The sequence below is a fragment of the Crinia signifera genome, chromosome 11 (genome assembly GCF_055691185.1).
Source record: "Crinia signifera chromosome 11, ASM5569118v1, whole genome shotgun sequence".
Lineage (NCBI taxonomy): Eukaryota > Metazoa > Chordata > Amphibia > Anura > Myobatrachidae > Crinia > Crinia signifera.
Genome location: NC_139227.1, coordinates 29,825,424 through 29,850,090, shown reverse-complemented (window position 1 = coordinate 29,850,090; position 24,667 = coordinate 29,825,424). Strand labels below are relative to the sequence as shown.

Below are 24,667 nucleotides of genomic sequence, written 5' to 3'. Positions count from 1 at the left end.
TACCTGTACTAACAATGAGTTATTGTTCTAGTAAACTGTGGCATAAGAAATAACTCTACTTGCCGGACTAGTAGACCTTTCTCCAGGAGATGCCTTGTTGAGGTCTACAAAGTCATGGTTGCGGTGAAGCCATTTACAGATAATGCGTATGGAATTATAATATTGTCAAGTCAGCCATTATAATGCAAATTGTGTAATCATACCCCTGACAAATTGCGTCACGGTCTGGAGGAACTGGAGACTTTTGTGGGAGTCTGTGAGGTCTCCTAGACTTTCAGGAACCGCTCAGATGTTCCAGGAGATTAAATAATGAGTGATCTACCTGCCTTTATGTCTCCACATTGCTCATTGGTGACTTATAATATACTATTCTAATTGTTCTATATCCTAGGGCATTATTAGGCTGCGGTCTAACGCCAATTGGTTCAAATTTCGATGCCCCTACTGTGTGGAAAGAGTCTTTAAGAGTAACAAGATACTAAAAACATACAAACATCACTAGTGTGTAACAAAATTGTGGCATTATCTTTGTGTACTTAGTTACACTGAGATTCTCCTCGCTGGCTGCTTGCAAATTGTTCTTGGACGTGAGCCCGTTTTATGCTTTGATGCGAGTAAATACCGCATGAAGAGTATTTATAGGGGTCCTGTATAAACGCTTCATTGACAAGGACTCCTAAAAGATGCTGGAAATCTATGATTTGTTGGCTTTTCCGCACACATCAGAGGGACACTGGGATTGCCCGGGAAACCCAACGCGCCTCATTCTGCACAATTGACACCTAATGGGCAAATGCCTCTTAGCATCGGTTAAATATTACAAATACTCTTGTGCCGCCCAGGTGATAAATCTTTCCCAGAGCATTAAGGCCTCCTAATTGCCTGCACTGTTGTTTAGTTTACACATAAAGAGCCATTTGTACGCACGCCTCCCATGGTTCATTTATCATACGCTCCTTGTAATGGAAGTACTGGCCTTGTACAATATTAATTGCCTCCCTGCGAGGTGAGGTGAGCTCTAGTATGTAAACGAGAACCAGTCTCCACGGCAGTTTTCTCATTGTCATAGGTGACATTATGGGCGAGATGTACTAAGCCCCCAATTGTCATTTTTCAAACCCACCCTGTAATGTGAAAGTTAGGGGCTTTTGGCTGGCTGTTTATCACACTCCATTTTTTTTTATCACTTTTTGAAGCTTGATACATCTGACCCTATGTCTTTATTATATTATACAGACAATGTCATTATATCTTGTCAACATCGCACTCGCCTTTCGCTGCTAATGTCCCCCCGGGTTTATCAGTGTAGAAGAGTGGTGTTGGCGGGAGTTTCTTCAGTGCTTATGGGTCATAGGGTCGACAGGCAAAAGGTCAACATGAGAAAAAGGTGACACAAGCCATAGGTCAACATAAAAAAGGTTGATATGAGTGTTTTTTTGGGGGGAGGATGCCGTATTAGTGTACCACGTCCCCACGCATGGCCTGCATCGCTCACCATGCTTTTGGCGTTCTCACTGTATGCCCAATTGGATGGTAAAGTTTTTTTTGTTTTTTTAAGTGAAAAAAACACACCTTTTCCGTGTCGACCTGTTGCTTGTGTCGAGCTTTTGACGATGTAAACCTTTTTCATGTGTCTATCTATCTTCAATATAATAACAATCTGACACTAATCCTCACCTTTATGGGGGGGAGTTCATGAGTTTTGTGTGCCAGCGGCCAATAGGTGGTGACCCCTGGAGCAATCCAAGTTTTGCTCCGTTCAGATGATCACAGCCATCAACACTAACGTTATTGTTGTCTTCTCATAATGGCCTGTGAAGCCGCTCTAGACCACTGTGGTTTCTGCTCTGTAAAGAGACAAGTCAGGCTTCTTTTGATCAAGGGCCTGATAGCATACACCGTGATATTCTCCACTTAGAAAAGATACAAAATGGCTGCCTTTTCTGTGTGCAGGCCACTGGTGCTCTTTACGACCTCAGTCTGGTCAAACAAAGCTGTGGTTCCGTGACAGACACTAGATGGGTGAATGCACTGAGAGTTCAGAAGGCAAAACAGACTCTCCCTTGGCAAACCTGTGGGCTTACTGATTATTTGGCCACTTCTCATTCTGAGGCACAGTTTATAATGTGAACCTGAGATCAGAGATGCGGTTCCCTTAATTGTTGTTGCTGGAGGAAAAAAAAGGATGTATTGTTCATTTTCAATAACAGACTTTGCTGCCCTGATTAAATGTGTACCCAGCAAATATTGACATACACTGCAGGAAGCAGATACTAAAGAACCATTGTTTCTTGTGCACCACACCAAGCCTGCCTGGAGGCCTCTAATGTGTCCACAGCAGGAAGATATGATATTGACTCCGAGCAGAGTCCAGGATGTAACTATATATTGGTTTAGATTGTTCAGGTGGGCTCTGTTGATGGTGATAAAGAAGGTATATCCTATAAAATAGAGGCATTTATGGAACTACAAATCCCAGTAGGGCCTGGGAGTTGTAGCTCCACAACAACGACAGCTGTATTCCGTCATCTCGAAGGCCATGCAGTGCTATCATGTGTTTCCAGCCTGTACTCGCGCTGGAGCTGAGAATATAGACGTACTGGAGTCGTAAGCAATGCAGTCACATCTCCACTTCTAACTGTACCAGGGACTTTACTCATAGGCAGTGCTAATAGGGGTCCGTGCAACTGCCCACTATTGATGATGTTGGCAACAGACATACCAGGCATTTGCTTGTAGAGATGCATAAAATATATATTTGCATTTAGTTCCATGCACGCAATATCTGAGCAGCTACAAGACTACATAGATGGATGGAGATAAAGTGCCAATTACTATCTGCTACTGTGTGTCGCAGACTGTGTTAAAAATGACAGGAGCTGATTGGCTGGTACTTTGGGGGTGATTCAGGTTGGCGCCCTGCCAAATAACCCTACGTGCCTTGCAAATCCACCAAACCCCGCCCGGCTAATGAACGCCCAAGCGCTGCCCCCTAGAAGTACAGGTTCGCCGGCACAGGCTGCGAATTGATGTTTTGCATAAACATCCATTCGCATGCCTCGGGTAACCACCCACATCTTTCGATGGTCGCCGACCATCGAATGATGTGATGCGTACACGCATATAAAAGTGACTTTTAAGTCACTTACATATGTGTACACGCTGGCACGGATATGGACGGGCAGCTGACATCCGGTGATGTCAGCTGCCCGCCCCCCCGCACCCATGAGAACGCCCAGCATTCTCATGGGAACGCCCATGGAACGCTGGGCATTCCCGTATGGTAATGGGGCAGCCTGGTGCCCCCCACACATCTCCGCCCCCCGCACGCAGTCATGGGTGCGTGCAGCCGGCGAACCGAAAGTAACGCGCATGCGCAGACGCGCACCAATGGATAAGAATAACCCCCTTAATGACGTAAAAAATCAAATGGGATGTTGGTTGAACTCCAACTCAATTACTCACATTTCTTTTATTTTGGTATGTGCGTATACATTTTTATTAAGTATGATAATAAAAATTATATTTGTAAATTTATGTGTAATATAGAATTGAAGCTGAAGAAGGGCACTGTGGCTTTATGTGACCTGGGGATTCTGCGTGGCATAATGTTAACGGGGGGCTCTACAGTTTATTATACACATTTGTGTTGCAAAGTATTTATACATATTTATGGGGTATAAGCATACGGTAAAAGTTTTGTTATTATTATTATATATTTGTGAAAAAACAAAAACGTTTAAGTTAATTGAGCCTACCGGTCTTCTTAAGGTTCAACTGTGTGGTGGTGCACAGTGGTGCTTCTGGTTGTCCACATGTTTTATGATTAGGAACCGCTAGCATTGGTTTTGTCCATCACTTTGACCATAGCTTTTTCGATTTGGTCCTGGACCAACCAAACTCAAAGTACCCCTGTAAGAGCCTCTCAGCTCCCCACTGCATTACACCGTTTAATAACATTACCAGAATATCGTATTGACAATTTTATTGGTAGGTGCCCTTACAAGTTAGTTGCCCTGCCTCCCCCAATCCAGCCCTGGGTGTAGATATTCCATTTGTATAAATATGGGCAAGTGTACATGTAGGCTTACTTCTTAGACAACATTGTCAGATAGCCATGTATAAAAGAATGGTGGTGCACTAACTTATCGTTTTACAGTTTTACAGCGTACTTATTATGTATAGGAAATCAGCCATGTCTAACGCCATCCTTTCTATTGTCATGCAGGCTGCAAACAGCTACTTGAGAGATCAGTGGTTTCATTCTTTGCAGTGGAAGGTGAGTCAAAAATGTGTTGAGCAGCCGCTGTCTTTAGAAACATGTTATATTTCTGTATATGTATAAACATAAATGTGACGAGATCTACATGTTATTGGGATGAACTGCAGTTACTGGCCCAGCAGCTTTTTTGTTCCCCTAAATCTCTTTCCACTGAATTGGGGATATTTGTTGTCATTGTCATCATCATTAATTAGTCTATCCCACAGTATGTGTTTCTCAGAGTTGGCCACAAACCTCATTTAGAACCGTAATAGAACCTACAAGTAGATTTTAAATCACTACAACATCAATTAAATAATAATAATTATAATAATAATGCAGAGAAAAATAAACTATCAATCTGATATAAATTATAAGCTACGAGGGATCAGGAATTGTCAGTAATAATTTGATTCAATTTAAAGTTCTGGAAACAAATGTATTTTCTTCTAGGGTTGCAATGGTCAGACCTGGTTTAAAGGTCCCTAGTTGTAATACTTATATGCACATAATTGTTTCTCAGTTGTATGGATGTTTTACTTGAGTAAATGTCAGATAATGTGAAGTGAGACCAGCAAGAGGTGCTATGAGTAGATACTGAAATTGAAGGAAATACTAATTATGAGTTATATTTTAATTGACACATCTCTCTTTGTTGGTATAGTTTTAGATTAATAGGGCGGAATTTAATGATGCCGGAGTTCGGCGTCAGTGCGGGACGCCGGCCAGATGAACTTTATCATTTAATTTTTTTAAAGGGGCAATCACTTACAAGGCAAATCAATGCCTTGTAAGTTATTGCCCCTTTAAAAAAAAGTTTGAGTTTGGCTGGCATTCCGCAATGCTGGTGAACTCGTGCGGTATCAAATTCTGCCCATTGTTTTATGTAATTGATCCATATAGTCTATTTTGCAAGTGCAAACAACCGTAACTGTATGTTCCTGAGGTTTTGCATATGCACATGAGCGCACCCCCACCATCGGAGACATGGGCCGAATTCATACCTGTAGAGGACTGAATCGGCCCCATACTTCATTACCTTATCTTCTCTCTAGTAAAAAGCTAAATGGTTTATAAAATAAATGGTAAATAAGATGGGTTAAAGTAGGCTGTGAAGCAACCTCTATCATTAAAATTTCCTATAATCTGCCAACATCTACAGCACTTTCTGGCTTACAAACATATATTTTAAGTATAATCACATGGTACGAAGAGAACCATAGTGCAGTCTGTGTGTGGTAAGGAGGGAGCCTCATCCTTCCCATGTTAGCGCGTTCCGCTGTCTGAAAGCCCTGTCTCTCTGGGTATGACCTGGGAAATGTGCATAGCAACGACTGTACAGATTGGTTTATCCCTGAGCTACTGGGCTAAGCGATAGTTAAAACTAAACACTAGATAATAAACTTTCCTCTTTGTGTCACCGCATTCACCTGTATGCTAATGTAAGCATCTAATCAACCAATCGGGTGGTAGCAACTCAGTACAGGAAATCCTGCGGATGTGGTCAACGGGTTCTGCTGTCAAACACCAGAATGGGGAAGAAACCTGATCTAAGTAGCGTTGACCGTCGGTTGATTGTTGAAACCAGATGGTTTGGTTTGAGCATCTCACAAATTGTACTTTTTCTGGGGTTTTCTTGCACAGCAGTCTCTAGAGCTTACACAGAATGGTGCGCTAAACAGTTTGCATCCAGCTCTGTGAGCAGAACCTTCAGATCAGAGGTCAACTGTTGGACAGGTTTGTTTTCTATGATGGTCAGTGGAAGCAGGGTTCCGTGTGCCCCAAGCAATTGCACCTGCCCCGGACCCACAATTCTATGGATCGTCATGTAGCAACAGGTACTAGTGACACAGTCAGAGCAGCGAGGCAGCATTCTCTGTCAGCTTGCCGATTGGTGGGTGGCTGAAGCTCTCCACGAATCAGAGTGCTGACAGCCATTCACTGTATGGAAGCATGTGGAGAGACTGGGCAAAACTGCAGAAAGGGCATGCTTTTTCAATTAATACCTTGTTACAGTTGAAATAGTCATTATAGTGGTGAAACAATGTAAAAGACCAGTGTAGGATCTCCGGTTGTACTCTGTCATTCTCTTTGACCTGACGGTCTTTCATTTATTTCTAAAAAAAACCCTACCCCCAACCACCATGCCTTTCTCCCCCTTTTCTGCCACCTTGACTTTTATATTTCTCACTTATTTTGAACGTCCCCTATGTCATCTTTCCTCCTTATCTTGGCCATATCTCTGTGGCCCCCCTCTTGTCCATCTAGCATTGTTGCATTGCCAGACTTGTTTTCCTCTCCCTCTGCCATCCGCTTACTGGGGTAGATAAGGGAGGAGAAGTGATAAAGTGCCTGGTACTTTTTAACGGCTAATCAGCTCCTGACTGTTAAATTACAGGCTGGATTTAATGAGGGACAGTTAGGAGCTGATTGGCCGGTGATAAAGTACCAGGCACAATATCACTTCTCCCTTATCACTGCTTCATACATCTACCCCACTATACTCTTATCACTCTACCACCTGGTGTCTCTCTCCCATCATGTCACATCCGTCTCTCTTCCTTCCCCAGGTTACACTCTCACTCCCTCTTTCTCTCTCACTTTAGTATGCGTGTACAGTATACAGTGTCAGTATATGCAGGTATGGAGAGGTCCATGACTGGGGAACATGAAGTTTGGGATGATCTGGTGGAGAAGCTGGTGACATTCTGTGTGCCGCAGGGATGGCACATGCAGAAAGACCAGCACAGATCAGTGCTGTGTGCAGGGATGGGCACGTCATGGTTGGCCGGCTGTTCTCCAGGTGGCTGTAGTGTTTGCAGGATTAGTGCATTCTGATTCCCTTAATGCTTCCTCATACCTGTGAGCCCAGCGGTGCAGGTACAGCCAGTGGTGACTTCCCTGTTCTTTCCCCATTCCTTCCCCATTCCATCCCTAAAATCAGCACTCCCAATGCCAAGACTCCTGATACATGGTCAGTAGGTCGACAGTGTCTAGGTTGAACACTATTGGTGGCAGACACATGAAAAATATCGATACTCATTAGGTCGACGTAGCCAAGTTGACACAAGCAAAAAGTTGACGTGAAAAGGGTCGACATGAGTTTTTCATGATTTTTTTTTAAAGTCGACTAGTTCATGCTCTACCATCTCAATGGGCATAGAGTGAGCATATACCAGTGTGGCGAGTGCAGTGGTACACTAATACGGTGTCTATGTAGACACAGACATCAAAGAATCTGTACAACACTTTCCCATGTCGGCATTTTTGTTTGTGTCGACCCAATGCATGTCAACCTTTTTCATGTGTCACCCTTCTGCCTGTAGATGGGTTGTCCTTCCAACCGGTTGATGCAACTTTGTGACTGTCTCAGTGACAGTGACAGCGCTGCAGAGATCCGGGGTCTTCCAACAGGAGCGAGGGACTGCCGGCACCGTGGTGAGGTTCTTCCTCTAATTGGCTGGGATAGCATAGATTGGATGCCGTCTCATTCCCCGGCAGAATACCATTAATGACTGGTTCTCTGTACAAAGCTGTCAGGCTAAACATAGAAACACAAGCAAACAAGGTTTTCTAACTGGTGTACCTGTCCAACTGGTTGTCCAGCAATCTATAAACCAGTGTATGTGGATGTCTGTACTGCCATGCACTTACAGGAGCCTTGTACGGAGTTATGGAAAGTGTCTACATCGCTGTATTTCAGTTTGAGCAAACACCTTCAGGCCATATATGGGTCTATATACGCTAATTGTTGTGGTCGTGTAGCACACAGCAGACAGTGTCACCTACCAGGTTACTTATAAACAGGAAGCTGAAACTGTTTCAAGGCAGAGTTGCTGAACCAAGGCATCATTTAGTGAGGTAATTATAGAAATGTATTTTTAAATGGGTGTTTTCACCAGTCTAATGAACCTTTGCACCTCTACACTGTAATTATAGGCAATATCTGGATTCCAAGAAGATCAGACGTCACTGAGTCCTAAACACATTATAAAAGTTACACCTCTCCCTCCTTTATGAAATGCTGATGCCGCCTGTGCCAGACACACTGAGGCTGCTACTGAGTCACGGGCTGAATGACAGTCCGGCAGCATCCAATGGCAATCACCCATGTGCAGGTTTATGCAAATTCTGCTGCAAACTCCTCCCCTTATATACATCCATGCGTCCAAATGCGCAAGGACTGAGCGGACAGCTGGCAGCACCCGGAGCATTGTAATATGCATTGCACCTGTTGGGTGACCTGCAAAACGGGACCTGTGTGGGGTCCTGAGGACAGAGTATGAGAACCCCTGCATGAGAGGCTCACCGGGTAACACAGATGCCCTGGGCATCGGATTAGCGGGCAGATGACTCCGTGTACTCTGTGTTTTGTCTGACTGTTTACACAATTAAATATTCTGTTACCAGACCTGCAGAGACCCTATATTAAATGATATTCCCTTTCTGTTTATCTAATATAAACAATAAGGGACGATGGTAACAAACATATTCTTGTTCTAGGACTTTATCTAATTTCCATTATAAAGCTCAGTAGTTACTTGCCAAGCTCACATTTTAGTTAAGTTTCAACATTTCCACCCCTCCCCACCCCGTGTAATCCCTTTATCTTCCCCCAGAGCTCCCCTGCCAATACATGTAAGGTGTGTTCTCCTCTCACAGCATTATAGCCTGAGAACACGGATTATTGTGGTTAAAACCAGTTTTTTGTCACTTTGGCTAGTGTGTTAGAATTGTCTGCCACTCATCTCTGCCGACACATCCTGGGTTCTGATTTCATTGTAAGTTAAGGCCCCTATACACTTCTCAGAGGGGAGAGATCCCATCCAATCCCCCTCCCCATGAGCAGCCCGGCTGCTTCCTGTGAGGCTCACATGCGATTTGGCACTTGTGCCATTTTTACGTGCAATAATCGCATGTGATTTATTGCATGTCAAGTCTCCCAGGGAGCTGCAGCAGTGGTTGGGGGGCAGGAAAATGTAAAAAAATAAAAAATTTGAAAGAATGGGCGGCCGCTGATTCTTTTGAATATTTTTTTTTTCCCAAATGTCCTGCCCGCCTGCCGGACCTGCAGATAGGTGCGTGCCGGCGGTGGTGCACATACAGTAGATGTAAGCATTTGGTTGGGTGAACCCTTATTTATGAAAATGCAGGTCTGAAATCACCAGACCTCCACTCACAGCGGAATCTGAAGACCGCAGTTGCAGTTCAACTTTTTTAGTTTCCCTCTTTTTGAGAAACCAAACCCTGGACAAATGGGCACCTTTATTCCTTTCTAATCCACTAGCACCATTTAGTAAATGTGCAGTAATGTTACACGCGCCGCTCCCAGCTGCATGTGCTTTTTATCCTATTGTAACTCTAGAAGCAAGGCCTCTGGTCAGGTGCCAGGCCGAGCATTCATCCCAGTAACTAATGGTTATACGCCTCAGACAGCGGGGGAATGGGAGGGAAACGTGACAGACACAGGTAGTACAAGAACAGAACTCCATTATTGCAAACGGCTTGCGAATAGAAAAAGTAGCAGGATTCATCGTGGGACAGCCTCGCGCATGCATACTAGGCCATACGCATGCACAGTGTATTTATAATCATGCCCCGTGTGAATTCGTGGCCGTGCGATCCAGTCTGAATAACCCCCAAAATCTGAAGTGACGATTGTGCCTATTTGCTTCTGGTGATTATTAATAACACTGTCCATGGGCCTTATTCTAGTTCACTATTTCTGACAAAATCCTTCTTAGATGGACAAAACCATGTGCACTGCAGGGGGGCAGATGTAAAATGTGCAGAGAGAATTAGGTTTGGGTGAGTTGTTTTGTTTCTGTGCAGGGTAAATACTGGATGCTTTATTTTTACACTGCAATATAGATCCCACTTTGCAGTAAACCCCACCCAAATTGAATTCTCTCTGCACAAGTATATAGACCCGCTGCTGGGATCTGCATGCTCCTCCAAGACACAGTTTAAGGTGCACTGTGATGTCAATCTGCTATAGAGGGAACCATAAGGGCATATGGGTATCTAGCGGATATATATCTGACATATATCTGACATAGGCAAGGTTGATGCAAGAAACATGTCGAAGACATGAAAAGGCCAACATGAGGGTTGACTGTCGACCTAAACACTGAGACCCTCGATACCATTACGGGGAATATGCTACCTTCTTGGTCATATCTTGCCTTATGTCAAGCTCTGCAAGCTAGGCCAAGGGCCAGATTAATCAAGCTTCAAAAAGTGATAAAATGGAGAGTGATAAACAACCAGCCAATCGGCTCATACCTGTCATTTTTCAAACCCAGCCTGTAACATGACAGGTAGGAGCTGATTGGCTGTCTCTCCATTTTATCACTTTTTGAATTCATCTGGCCCTATACGTGAAGGTACACCCAACTGTACGGAGGACCCCGAAACACCCACAATGTACCAGTCCGGTGTCCTCCTCGGCAGTCCTCCATATTAATACTGTCCATGATCTCTTCCTCTCCTGCTGCAGAATGTTTACGTGCATGAAATCAGGTTCTCCCTGAGGATGGAACTCTTTTTGCTTTGATATGACCAAGTGTTGTGACTGATTATGTTCTTAAAGAACCCCCCCCCCCCCCACCCCACCCCACAAAAAAAAAAAAAAAAGGTGAATTGCTCAGCTGCAACTGGTGCAAATAAGAGCTTCCCACTGAGGGTTTCATCTAAGAAAGGCCTGGAAGCTGGATATTAGATGGTGTGCAAACTGCAGTGCTGAGCTGCAGTGCTCCTGTATGTATAATAGAATCATACAAATGCAGGATGCCAGCTGAGAGGGGCACACATTATATACTATGACTAATAGGAGCCTTTGTTAGCCAGGCAGCAATGCCTGGAGAGCTGTGGTTAACCGAGTATCCGTTTCTTATGCTTCAGCACATGGTAACATACCACCCGCTATGCCAGACCCACTTCAAGGGTGTTTTTAACCCATTCACTGACACAGAAAGTGATTCATCACAAAGACCATCACTAATCCTTATCGCACTTATTATACACAATTAGTTTAACATATTAGAAGACCTGTTTGCTAGGCAGCGCATATTCGCGGCCTTGTGAGCAGGTAAACACCGGCGAACGCACGCTCCCCCTCCACCCGCTCTTCTATCATTTGGGAAGAAAAGGCTAAGGGGGGGATGTTCTAACATCCGCACCCCAGCTCCACCCCCTATCGCCGCACATTGCATTCATAATTATCGCATATGCACTAACATATGCGATAATTATAGCAAAGGACAGCTCTTGCGTTAAGAGCTGTCCTTTGCGGTGAGAGTCAGCGGGTCCCATGGGGACCCGGCGGCTTCCCCCTCCCTCCCTCCCTTACCCGGCGCAGCAGCGCCGGGCTCTCCTCCTCCCTGCACCCGGAAGAGGATCAGTGCAGGGAGGAGGAGGTCACAGGTCCGGGCAGCACAGCTCTGTGCTGCCCGGACACAGGTGAGAGGGGGGGGGGCGATGCAGGGCGGCGGGGTCCGTGCAGGGCAGCGGTGGGTCGGTGCGGGGCGGCGGAGGGTTGCGGTAGAAGCCCATAGGCTTCTATGGGGCATCACCATTTTTTTCTGCCGATGCCCCCCGCCGCGGTAACCCGGCGGGAGATGCTTAGTGTATCCCAAAATGCGGTAAAACCCCCGATAACGGGGTTTTTACTGCATTTTTAGCTTAGAGAATCTCCCCCTATACCTGAAAGCAGAGGGAAGAGGGTAAAGGAATGACCCGGCGACAGTCCGGATTCCGACCGTTGTTTCTCCGACATCGGAATCTCGACTGTCAGGTAGGCGGGCCCGCCACGCTGTGGGGTGGTGGCTCGCTGCACTTACCACCTATTTTATTCTCCCTCTATGGGGGACGTGGACCGCCACAAGGGAAAATAGGCCCTGTAAATCGGGATTCCGATGTCGGACAAACGACCCTTTTAACTAGTTATATAAATAATCAATCAATTATTTTTTTATGCAATTTAATTTGCACCATTCCTTTTTTTTAAGGACCTTAATTTAAAATAGCGGTGTGTGTGTGTGTATTTCAAGACTATCTTAAAGCTATGAGATCCTTGCGCTAGATTATTCTTCAATACAACCGCCTCTAGCATTGAATTGGTTAACACCCCCCAAGTGTTCCCCAAGCGCTCCCTCGTTAGCTTGTTCCTTTTAAGACAATCTGACCACCTGTGGGATACAGGATGTTGTTCTAATTGACGTAAGTAAATCAATGTTACTTGATCTCGGATTGTCAGTTACATTATCTCATGTCTTAGGGCAGTTTCCCTTTCCACCTGCATTGTTTGCCAATGGCTAATTACACATAGTGCATGTACCCAAAATATAGCGATGCTTGTGTCTTTGTAAGCATGAGCCGCCTCGGATGTCTCGATAACGATATGCATTGATTTAGGTATGCGGGATGATGACGAGCAACATAAATTTAAGCTGGCAGCAAGTACAGTGGAAACTTTATTTCCCATCCAAAAATAAGGACAAAAAATCTAAACAGAAATATAAATAATGATAAAAGCCATATCAAAAGTAACATCAATTGTCCCATAAAATATACGAGTTGACAGTAGAAAAATAAACTTAGTGGCCCCTTATTTGTCTTTCTCCATTTATAGATTTTTTTTTTTAAATTGCACCCATATACCATTTAGCTCTCGTGTACCTCCTGCTACCTCTATGACTTACGCTGCCATCTTCCAAGAGCCCTTTTTAAGTAACATTCATGTATATGTTATAATTACCTGTATTTCTTATAAGTCCCTTTCACATTTTTCCTGGGTCATGTGTGCCAGGTCTGTGACCCTGATAATGGCCATTACCGATGCAATTCAAGCTGCTTTCAAGTCTGCATTGGAATAACTGCCTGCGGGGACCGATTGTGTGGCTCTGCGCATGCGTGTCAGAGAAAATACGCATGTGCAGGGCGGCTGTATGAATGCCTTCAGTGACTACACCAATTTGCACAGAGGGGGTGCGGGCAGTGGGCAGACAGGGGGCTGGCGCATGGGGACGCCCAGCATTTCCTGGACGTGCCCACAAAAACATTCACTCTGCGAAGAGTGTCGGGTGTTCCCTTGCCCAGAGAGCGGGGTTTCCCAACTCGGTACGCAATAAACTTACGCTACTTACCTAGCCAAGCTGAATGACCCCCTTAGTGTGGTTGACATAGACAAAGACTCCCGCCCAGGAAGTGAGGGGCAGATTTACTATAATATTAATTTTATTTATATAGCGCTCTTTCTCCAATAGAGCTCAAGGCACTTAACAGATATGATAAATGTAATGCAGTACAGGAACAATGAAGTACAGAAAAGCATATTAAGCCTGGTGAAGTTATAAAGTGGCCAGTGATAACTCAGCAGCTAATCAGCTCCTAATGATCAAATTACAGGCTTGGTTTGAAAAATGACAGGAGCTGATTGGCTGCAGCATTATCACAAATATAATCTGGGATAGGGTACCTTTATGCGGAAAAATTCCGGTTTTGTTTTCTTTTGTTTTTGTTTTCCTCCACTTTCTACATAATCCAATATATTATTATTATTATTTAGTATATTCAGTATTATATTCATTATTATATGGCCCAGGTTCTCAAAGTTGGTCCTCAGGACCCCACCCAGTGCGTGTTTTGCAGGTCTCTTCACAGAATCAAGTGAAATTAGCTCCACCTGTAGCTCTTTTAAAATGTGTCAGTCAGTAATGATTGCACCTGTCAGGTGACGTGGTAGACGTGAACAGTGTGGGGTCCTGAGGACCGAGTTTGCGAACCACTGTTATATGGCATTGTGAAGCTCTGTTTACCAAGCCTGCAATTCCTGTTTTCCAGAAGAAAATTTTCAAGTACAAAAAGGTTCTGAGTAACCCAAATCGCTGGGAGGTTGTACTAAAGGAGATCAGGACACTGGTCGACATGGCACTGACGTCCCCACTGCAGGATGACTCCATACATCAGGCACCACTAGAAATTGTCTCCAAATTACTCTCTGAGGTAAGTGTTCCTGTCCATCCATCCATCCAGTCTCATTAATTTCCTTGGCATTCACTGAAACACCCCTTCACAGAAACTGACTAGGGTAGTCAGACCACCATTCCGTTATTGTAACACACATCTTTGTTCCATACCTGTTACTAGAGGCAGGACAATGCAGCAATTGGGCGGGGCCTAAAGCATGATGCTGCAAATGACGTCATCACTTGCTGAAACTTTGCTGGCCTTCTGGGAGAAATGCCTGTTATCCCTGCAGCCTGGGAAGCTTTCCTATGATATGGGAGGTTCTCAGACATGCAATTCAGATGAGATGTTGCAACATTTACATATTGTATTGAAACAAGTTTTGTCTGCGCCTCTCTCCCCCCCCCCCAAAATGCAGCTGCTGTACCAATGTCAGAACAGGCAGCATATAACTAAATCATATGATTACATAACACTGTGGGGTCGATATACTAACATGGGATTATCAAATTCTATACTCTTCTAACAGGTGCTAAATAAATAAGAAGTAAAATCGGATTGGTTGCTATGGGCAAATCCCATGTTCAATTGAACTCCCATCTTAGTAAATGTACCCCTGTGTGTGTCATAGCTGTATAGTTTATTACAAATTCATCCATTTGGTTGGCAGAGTTTGAAGTTAGGTATCTTTTAGGCATGCTCAATTATTCAGCAGTGTTATCGTAATATTGAGTAGAAGCGTATGCTGTGTGCTCCATAGAAACTCTTCATGACATCATCAAGCTGCCAGCTTTCTGTGCATTGGTTCTAAAGGATCACATGACCGCAGTGTCCTTCCTGTCTCTGCAATGTAAATAGGCTTACACCCAGGAAGTAGAATCGTCAGATCTTCCGGACAGATACTTTAATAACTTGAAGCACAACCTATACTGGTTCTGTGGCAGACTGGAGTCCAGCCATGTTTTATCTGGTTTAGGTTACCCATAGAACGTGAATCATAGTATTTGAGAAATCAATGGAGAGGGGGAACCACCCGGTTTTCAGTCATGAAGCAGTAGTTCACTTTAAATCCATGAAGTGGGAACCACTGTCAGTCTTGTGCTTCCCTTTTTTTGCTTTTTTTTTCCACATGATGTGTTTTTTTGTAAATGTCTGCACGCAGGGCCACCATCAGCAGGGAACGCCAGGACTCCAGTCCCGGGCCTGGCAGTGAGATTGCCCATCTCTGGATTTGTACCAGGCCGCACGCTCATTCGGCAGGTGGCCATGGAGAAAGCGCTGGTGTCATTTTGAATTTTGTTCAGGCCGCACTACAATTACAGCTGACAGACAGGCAGCCAATCAGGAGCCACTACAGGGGAGCCCTCCACATTTTATCCATCCTGTCCCTGGGCCCCACAATTTCTGATGGCAGCCATGCTTGCATGAACTGTATGTTTAATGTAGGGATTAATGTTCCCTATGCCTATTCTTTTCGTACTGCATTTTTTTTTTTTAAGCAAAATGCTTGTGCAGTAACAGCTGTGTGTGGGCGTCCTTAAGGCAAGTCAGACTAAGATATGTGGAGCACCTAATATAGATTACTCATGTATTCTTCTGTAGAGCAGCAGCTAGAAGGCAGATCATGACACTAGTCATCCACCAGGCTTGGGAACCTGTTTTCTAATACACTGATTCATTCCTCTTACATAGCTGTAAAATAAATGACCCTAGTTTATTGTATGCAAGGAAAGTTTTCCACTTTGATGAAGCAAGGCTGTAATAGGCATTGTCCCAGGTCATGTTGTACTCATTGATGCACCCGAAGAGAGGAACAGTTTGTTTTCCTGTGCACCATCTGGGATTGGTTGGGGATCCAATGTGTTTCATGTTAACGTTAAAGATGTCTTTCTCTTTTTTTCACACTCGATGGCAGAAGGCTGGAGCTGCAGTCACTGCCGGTTGTTAAGTCATTTTTCGGAACCTTAGTAACGATTTTGCTTACTCAAAATCAATCAGAGTACACACATGTTGGCAAGATTTAAATGAGAACTTCTTTACGGGGGTGCGTGAAAACATTGTCCATCCTCAGTAACCAAGGGTTACCCTGATCACTATGTGGTGTCTTGACCGCGCAGTCTACTTTTATCTTTTAGGGGTACTTACATTATGTGCCGCCATTGTAAGCATTCCCATGCCGCGCCAATTTAACATCCAATATGATTGAATCTGGCTTTTAGGAAACCTGCCTAGAACTTTAGAGATCTTATTGTCGCCCCAATATCTTCTGAAAATCATGGAACTTTGTCTTAAGCCCCTATGCGATCCTGGCCACAGCAGAGATAGTTAACAATATCGGCCGCAGTTGGCCGATATTTAGTGTACACACTGAACAATATCGGTAAACGATATTGTTCAGTGACGTCACCGGGATCAGTTAACTATGCGGGTCATTTGGCTATATAGCCAAATTGACCTGCATGTTCAGCAGACGGGTGCTTTTTGCGCGGGAGCCCCTTTTTGCGTGGGAGCCCCTTTTTGACCGGGAGCCCCTTTCTGCGCGATATCTTTTACAATATCCTCTAGTGCAGTGTTTTTGAACCACTGTGCCCTGGCCTGTTTTCAAGTGTGCCCCCAAATCTAGAGATGCCCAAACCAGTTTACAGTCACCAGCAGTTCAACTGTTATTTACTGGTCTCTTCTTTTCATGTAAAGGGCCATTGTATTTTATATTTGTTACCTTTGGGGACCATTGTGATTGTTTTTTTATATGGGGGCCAACAGGTTTGTTTGTTTTTTTCCTGTGGGGGCCAATGTGTTTTGCCCTGTGGGGATCTCATGGCATGCCTTGGCAATTTTAAAATCTTATTTAGTGTGCCGCAAGGTACAAAGGTTGAAAATCACTGCTCTAGTGTGTATGGGCCTTTAAACATGTGAGATCTCTGTGTGACCACAATCATTGAAATTATATGGGGGGTGGGGGATCTTGAAATGCACACCCTTATAATATACATGTATCATGAGGTGCCTGATACACACTCTATAATATTGAAGCTCTGCTATCTCATATAGAGCAATAAATTGAGGTTCTTGGAATATTTATTGGCCAAGAAATACTAGCCCACCAACCACGTCAAGGTAACCTTGAAAATTTTTTGGTGGGTCCCTAATACTAAGTTTGAACCTGGTCAACTGTAGGGTCAGTAATAACCTTCATTGCCTCAGCAGCTATGCTCTATGTCCCAGCTGCTGGCCAGGAGATCAGAAGTAAGTTCTCACGAGCAGGGCCCTCTTCCCTCATGTGCTTTTCCAACTCCTACTTACTATTTGGTCTATCTGTTTTTGTACCCTGTAATTGGGCGCTGTGGATCCCTTGTGGCGCCATATTAATAAAGGCTAATACAGGTAATAACAGGAAAGGGTAGTTTCTGTATTTCCCTAACTTATTATATAGGGGTTTTAATGATGTACTAAAATCCCCACATAAAGACAGAAGTTGTATAGTTTATCTCATACCGCAATCTCCATGATAAGGTGCCCATACACGTTACAATTATTGTATACAATATTGTATACAATATCGCATCTCATCCCATATCGGTTTTGCGATGAGATCTAGTACAAAAAGTATGTGCAGCACATACTTTTTGTACTAGATCTCATCTCATCTGATCTCATCGCAAAACCGAGATCGGATGAGATGCGATATTGTATACAATATTGTATACAATAATTGTAAGGTGCCCATACACATTACAATTATTGTATACAATATTGTATACAATGTCGCATCTCATCGCATCTCGGTTTTGTGATGAGATGAGATGATATGAGATCTAGTAGAAAAAGTATGTGCAGCACATACTTTTTCTACTAGATCTCATCTCATCACAAAACCAAGATGCGATGAGATCCGATATTGTATACAATAATTGTAACGTGTATGGGCACCTTTACTCTTAAGTTGCTGTTGTCAGTTCTGTTGCATCTTGAAAAGAAAATGAACCGTTTCTGATTTATTTTTGCAGAACACGAATCTAACCACTCAGGAGCACGAGAGCATTATTGTGGTAAGTTAAGACAATACTATTATGCGAAGGCTTTGTATACACGGGTGTTAATATGAACTATTTAGCACAGGTCCGTATATCCGATTGAATGTAATGCTCTTTGATGCGGGTAGTATAAAAAATGATCAAAGTGAAATGACCTGTACGCACGCAATCTCTTGATGAGCGTTACAGAATCATTCAACAGCATTAATGCTTGGTAACGGGATACACTCATTACCTATACCCCTTGGTAACATATCTAGGTGTTCAAGGGGAGGGTCATTGGACAACTTTGAGATACATTAATACCATTTATATTCGTCCACTGTCCACGCTTATAACTCGGATTGTTCTGCAACACCTGTGTGTACAAGCCCTAATCATGCTTTCTCTCTGCTTACTATCGCTCCTGTACTAATTAAGCACCAGTTTTTTTATATGTTACAAGTGTAATTGCTGTATTTGTGGACTTATAAAATTCCCTACTTAAGGTCCATACACACTGGGCGACTATGCCAAGTGTGTATGGACAGCGATGATCGCTTTCATCGCTGGGGGGGGGGGGGGCGCTCAGTGCGTACACACTGAGCCGCTTTCCCCCTGCACGGCGCCATCAGCGGGGAGAGGACGGCTTTCCCAGCGATGATGCGGGAGTGCGCAGCAGCGCTCACCGGCGGGGCATACACACTGGGCGGCTTTGAGCTGAAAGCCGCTCAAACCTGCTGTTTTTAGCAACTTTCAGCGCAAAGTCTCCCAGTGTGTATGGGCCTTTACATTTGTAAATGTTCTGACTATTATCAGGTATTTACTATTAACTGTAATGTGTTCCTAGGAGCAGGGCGCTCTCTGCTTTGTAAACATGTTAGAACCCCTTTTGTGGGTTAGATTTTATAAATGTATTGAAATAAATCAATTAATAATAGAACCTCATAGTCTCGCCTATGTTACTAGTTCTAGTGAAATGTTAGTAATCTTTTAAATTCCAGATATAAGTGTATCTGCATTTTGAAGTTCATACTCCTCAGGAATTGAGGTTTTAAGTATTGCTGGTGACTGGTTTTAGGAACATGTGGGGACAATTCAATTACCGGTGATATACCACCATGCTGCAATGGTACCACCACATCTCAGATTTATCTATGCACCTCTATGGAGTGCAAATGCAGACTCTGTCACATGACCATGTCCACCACGGTTCATTGAATTGGTGTTAATGAACAGAATCATTTAGGTATCTAGCCGTTCTCCAGCTTTCTATTGGTCTTCTGTGGTCACATGCAGCAGCAGGGCTCATTTTGCAAATGTTCCTGCTATTTCTCCAGACACCAACCCCCAAAAAAACGCAATTTTCCCAAGTGTCTATGGACTGCAAAATCCACCCGATATTAGAGGAATGTCTTGTGGATCTCTTGAAGATCTGTACTTAGATCCCGGTGGACATCTCCAAACACACAAAAGCATTCTGCTAAGCCAAAGGAATGTGATGGATGTACACAGCCCCCAGTATTGTCACTTGCTTTACAGTACATATATTTTTACTTTATCATCTATATATATGTCTAGTGTCTGTGAGTCTCCGAAACACTGCCATCTGCTGGCAGAGAGTGAAACTACATCTCTTTCTCACACATGCACAAACACAGAAGGTAGCAGACTAGCTTTCGAAGCTTTTGCTTCGAGCGGGCCTACTAGTTATGATATAATGATGGTATTGTTTTGCCGTCGATTTTATTACCCTCGTGTTTATGATGGAATCATTTATACATTTATTAAGCAATTCCATCTTAATTGTACTTGGCTAATGTGAAAGGATAATTTAATTAGAACCCTAGAACTTTCATATTGCTAGGAGGAATATGCAATCTACATCCTCTTTACAAACATCGGAGCACAGATATTATAATTGTTACCCAGGTGACTGTGTAACAAGTTTGGTGTTGCCCCTAGCAACCTTTTAATCTTGACATTTTATATATATCTTTTTTTACCACTACAGTGTAGAAAATTAACGTGGATTCCTGACTGGTCTTACTTGCTGATAGCTATATATCCGTGACCGTAAAAATAAGCGATTGTAAACCAGTGCATTCGTTGGATTGATTCCTGTATTGCAATTTTGCGCTTTTCAAAAAACCGCCCATATCTAGCATGGTTTAGCAAACCTTATGTTCCAAAGTGAACATACAAAAGCTTGTGTATATCTGAGTCTGACGCTTCTCAGACGTCCATGAGTTTTGTCCCATATGCCCATTGGATGCCATTTTGTGTGGTATCTCTTGCAACTATTAGGGGGGTAGATGTAAGTGCCAATACCAGTCATGGCCAGTGCCAATACCAGTCATGTAAGTGCCAATACTGGCACGCTTTGCCACAGTTTTATCCTTCCCGAATAGCAAAACTGAAGCCGTGCATTCTGGGATGTGTAGTTCCACACCTATACCCTAAACATTGAAGCATATTTGTTGAGCTAATGACACCATCGTTTTCTTTGGAAAAACATTTGGCATACATTCCGGCATATTACTCAATGCGACAGTGTTGCAAAGAGACCTCGGAATTTGGGTCACTGGGGTCATCTCATCTTGGAAAAAAAGTTGGCCAAACTCAAACAGGTTTAATATCTGTTAGCATTACAGCGTCTTCTGCCTGAGAACAGGCATGGCTCCTTCCCGTAAGTTGATACCGTTATAATGAAGCCGGTAGAAGTAGCTATGACCTTCCCATATATTTACATAAGCACATTTGGTTGCTTGGTTATGGAATAATTAGGTGACCTGAGTTTTCTGAAATTTTGACAGTTGTTTGAAAGAAACAAGAAATAAACAACGTGCTGCGCTCGTAAAGTATACGCTGTTGTTACACTGTTATTGGAAAATTAAAAACACCATAATTCCGGCTATCATTTAAAGTCTAGTATGAAGGACGACGTTCTGGCTTTAAAGGGTGCTAAAACCATCAGCAGAGTTTATGCTTAAATAATATCCCATGTTTTACAACAGTCTATGAGCAAGAACAAATAAAATGAGCTTTTTATATAAAGCAGGGGTCAACCAACATGCAGTAGGGGCAGCCATTTTGTGTGGCTTTGATGAGGCAGTCTGTCTATTGTCTGGGAACTATACAGTATATGAAACTATCGGCATACAAACGTCATAGGCTGCAAATTTATTTTGTGCACTTTAAACTTACACCCTGTTTCATTTCCTCCTCATGTAAAACGTGTGGAGTTGTGAAACAACATATGATCTATGTCGTTTCACAACTCTACACGGTTGCCATTTTTGACTGAGAGCACCAATAAGAAGCAGCATTGGAGGCTTCCAGGGGCGGAACTTGAGGGTTGTGGGCCCAGGGGCAGAGAGTGACAGGAAGCGGGTGACAGGGGCAGCAGTGGGCCTCTTAGTACTCAGTGACCCTGGTGCACCAATGATAGTTCAGCTTCTGGAAGATTCTGATTGGTTCTCTTACTTGCCAGCCATGAAACAGTGCAAACATAACTCCCCTAGTGGTTGACTGGGAGTACAGCATGTAGCCTATACTATACCTATACACAGTGGAAGAATTTATTTTGTATGCAGAACCAGTAGGCAGGCGACAATACACAAAGGACTTTGGACATGCAAATAGTCTTCTTCTTCATCTTCTTCATCGTTTTAATATTTATTTCTCCCTCTTTTAGCAATTTAATTTGTTAAATCTGTATTGTTAAGTAAATCTTCCGTCCACTGATTAATGTGTGTACATTCCTATCTTCTAGGCTATTGCTCCTCTTCTGGAAAACAACCACCCTCCTCCTGACCTGTGTGAATTTTTCTGCAAGGTAAAGTCCTACAGGTTCATGGGGGGGTCATGCTCCTAACAATAAGTGGGTCACCCTGGGGCTTGCCCGTAGGACATGCTGACACTCGTAGCCATGCCAGTCCTGTGGAAGCAAAATTGAAAGAGGGCAAACGGAAAATTAGTTTAAATGACTGTAAACGTGTTTATTCATTTGCTTATGGGATCTTGTTGAGTTTGTTGCTGGGTGACTATTGGGGTGGTAGCATCACTGTAATAGTCGCATGGGATGGCAAAGGAAAAAAATCCAGGCCTGGTTGTTATTAAACAAAATCTGATGGCGAGTTGTATCAATCCCTGGAGAGAGAGAAAGTCCCAGCCAATGTGCTCCTAACTGTCATTATTCAAACACAGTATGGTACATGGCAGTAAGGAGTTCATTCTAGCACCATGCACATTCTAGCACCCTACACCCGTGCAGTTCTTCTTTCCTGACTGGGGTGTCACTCTCTGCTTTGCTGCCTCTAGCACACTCTGGTCTGTATCTCAGCATTGAGATACAGACCAAACTGTGCTAGAAACACCACAGCAGACAGGGACACCCCAGGCAGGAAACAAGAACGGCGCGGGTTTTGAAAGGTGCAGGGCGCTACAATCAACTCTAGAATGTATTTATATGCCTTTGTGTGTTCTATTGCATTAGTACTGTATATGCTCGCTCATGAATTATAATTTGTTTCTTATTACAGCACTGTAGGGAGCGTCCTCGTTCTATGGTGGTCATGGAGGTGTTTACACCCGTTGTGCAAAGAATTCTGAAGCATAACATGGTCAGTGTTTTTTTTTTTTATTGATGACCTTATCCTAGTATTGGTTTATTGATGACTTTTCTGTATAAACGTTGGTTTACCCGTGATTCAGGTCCGCTGGAAGGTCATAGATAACCCCTATCCTTCTTATAAAAAGTTAATTTGGTAACTGTGTTGCTTCACAAAGTGAGAGATTTACTCATTGAAAATTGGTACAAAAGTCGGGATCCCCTGATCTAGCTCAGGTCTGGTTGCAGCGCTCCTGCCGATATGGAGCTCGGTGATGCTGATGTTGGTGAATCCCGTACACTTCCTGAGCGCACCACCTGTGGTGGTCATGGCGTACGCAGCGGCATACTCTGTTTATCACAGCACACCCTCCCATTTATGTAGTATTGCAACTTTATATTTTAAAACTGCTTTTTTGTTCTCTAATACGTAATATATATTAATTTGTTGCTGTAAAACTGTTGGTTTTATTAATATAGAACAGCTGCACAGACTGTGTGTATGCCAAGTCAGTCTTCCTGTCACCCAGTAGAGCCAGAAGCGGACTTTCTATATATCCTATTTTTATAGCACTTCTGTAACTTGTTGAGCTGCAGAATTAATTGTATGGAGGGAGGGAGGGAGGGAAGAGGAGGAGAGATACATCCATCTCTCTGGGCATAGTCTATGAACAATAAAACATGATGATCCAAAATATACACTGTACAGATATTCCGCAGTGCTTTACAGAGATCAATTCAGTCACAGGCACACACCAATGACCCTGCAAGTATAGGTTTGGCATGTGAATGAAAACCAAAGTACCCAGGCTAAACCCACAAAAACATGTGGAGAACATACAAACTCCAGACAGATTGGAGCATGGTCAGGATTGAATTTATTACCTCAGGGCTTTGAGGCAGTAAATGCTGTTCACCAAATCGATGGTGAAACTGTCCAAACTGTGGCCCTCCAGCTGTTGTGAAACTACACATCCCATCATGCCTTGCCACAGTTTTAGCATTCCCCAATAGCAAAATTGTGGCAAGGCATGATGGGACTTGTAGTTTCACAACAGCTGAAGGGCCATAGTTTGGACATGCTTGGACGGTCAGTGTAGTGAGATGCATTTTATAAATCTGAGTCTAGTTTTAAGGGTTGAAGAATATGGGTTTGGTATATTAGTTCAACCTTGTGAATGCCGACATAATTGTAATGTTGAGAGGGAACATGTCAACATACTCCATGTTGATAATCAGCAAGTCAACACTGATGAAATGTCAACATTGCATTTGTCAGGTATGAATAACCCTAACCATAATGATAATGTTGACATTTTCATTATGTTGACATGCTGACATGACTGTCAATATAGTAAATGTCCACATGATGACAGCATGGGTGGAAACGGCTACTCCTAAAATATTGGCCATTACGTACAGTAGCTTATGTTCTACATTAATGATGAGCGCAGGGGGACACCGGGACTCTCCTCGTGTGTGTTTTGTGAATGCGCCTACACATGCACTTTGCCATTACATAGGGCTGTATTCTGAGTTCTGCTGTGCCGGAGATGCTGTTATCTAAGCCCTTTTGTAGGGAGAGAAATACCTGTGCCCCCTCAGTAAAGCAGGCAGCTAGATCAGCAGTCCTGTTCTGCAAGCTTAAGAACATTTGTGTGTCCAACAAAGGACTTCCCCTGATACACCCAACTCCTCCCATCAGCCGCTGCAACCGCTTGTCCCCCCAAATCCATGCAGTGTCCCAAAACACAGATGTGTCCTACCCACGAAGCACATCTGATTGCATCACTAATGTGACAGAATGACAGT

The 24,667-nt window shown here is 43.5% G+C and overlaps 1 protein-coding gene across 4 annotated transcripts in view; it reads left to right on the top strand.

The window, feature by feature from the left end:
- The window catches only part of CMIP (c-Maf inducing protein), a 138,460-nt gene that overhangs the window by 64,851 nt on the left and 48,942 nt on the right, over window positions 1-24,667 (top strand). For all 4 annotated transcript variants that reach the window (XM_083164909.1, XM_083164910.1, XM_083164911.1 and 1 more), the window contains exons 3-7: window positions 4,229-4,279; window positions 14,105-14,266; window positions 18,238-18,279; window positions 22,019-22,081; window positions 22,788-22,868. In XM_083164909.1, the coding sequence (XP_083021035.1) occupies window positions 4,229-4,279; window positions 14,105-14,266; window positions 18,238-18,279; window positions 22,019-22,081; window positions 22,788-22,868 (399 nt within the window). The remainder of the gene's footprint in view (window positions 1-4,228; window positions 4,280-14,104; window positions 14,267-18,237; window positions 18,280-22,018; window positions 22,082-22,787; window positions 22,869-24,667) is intronic.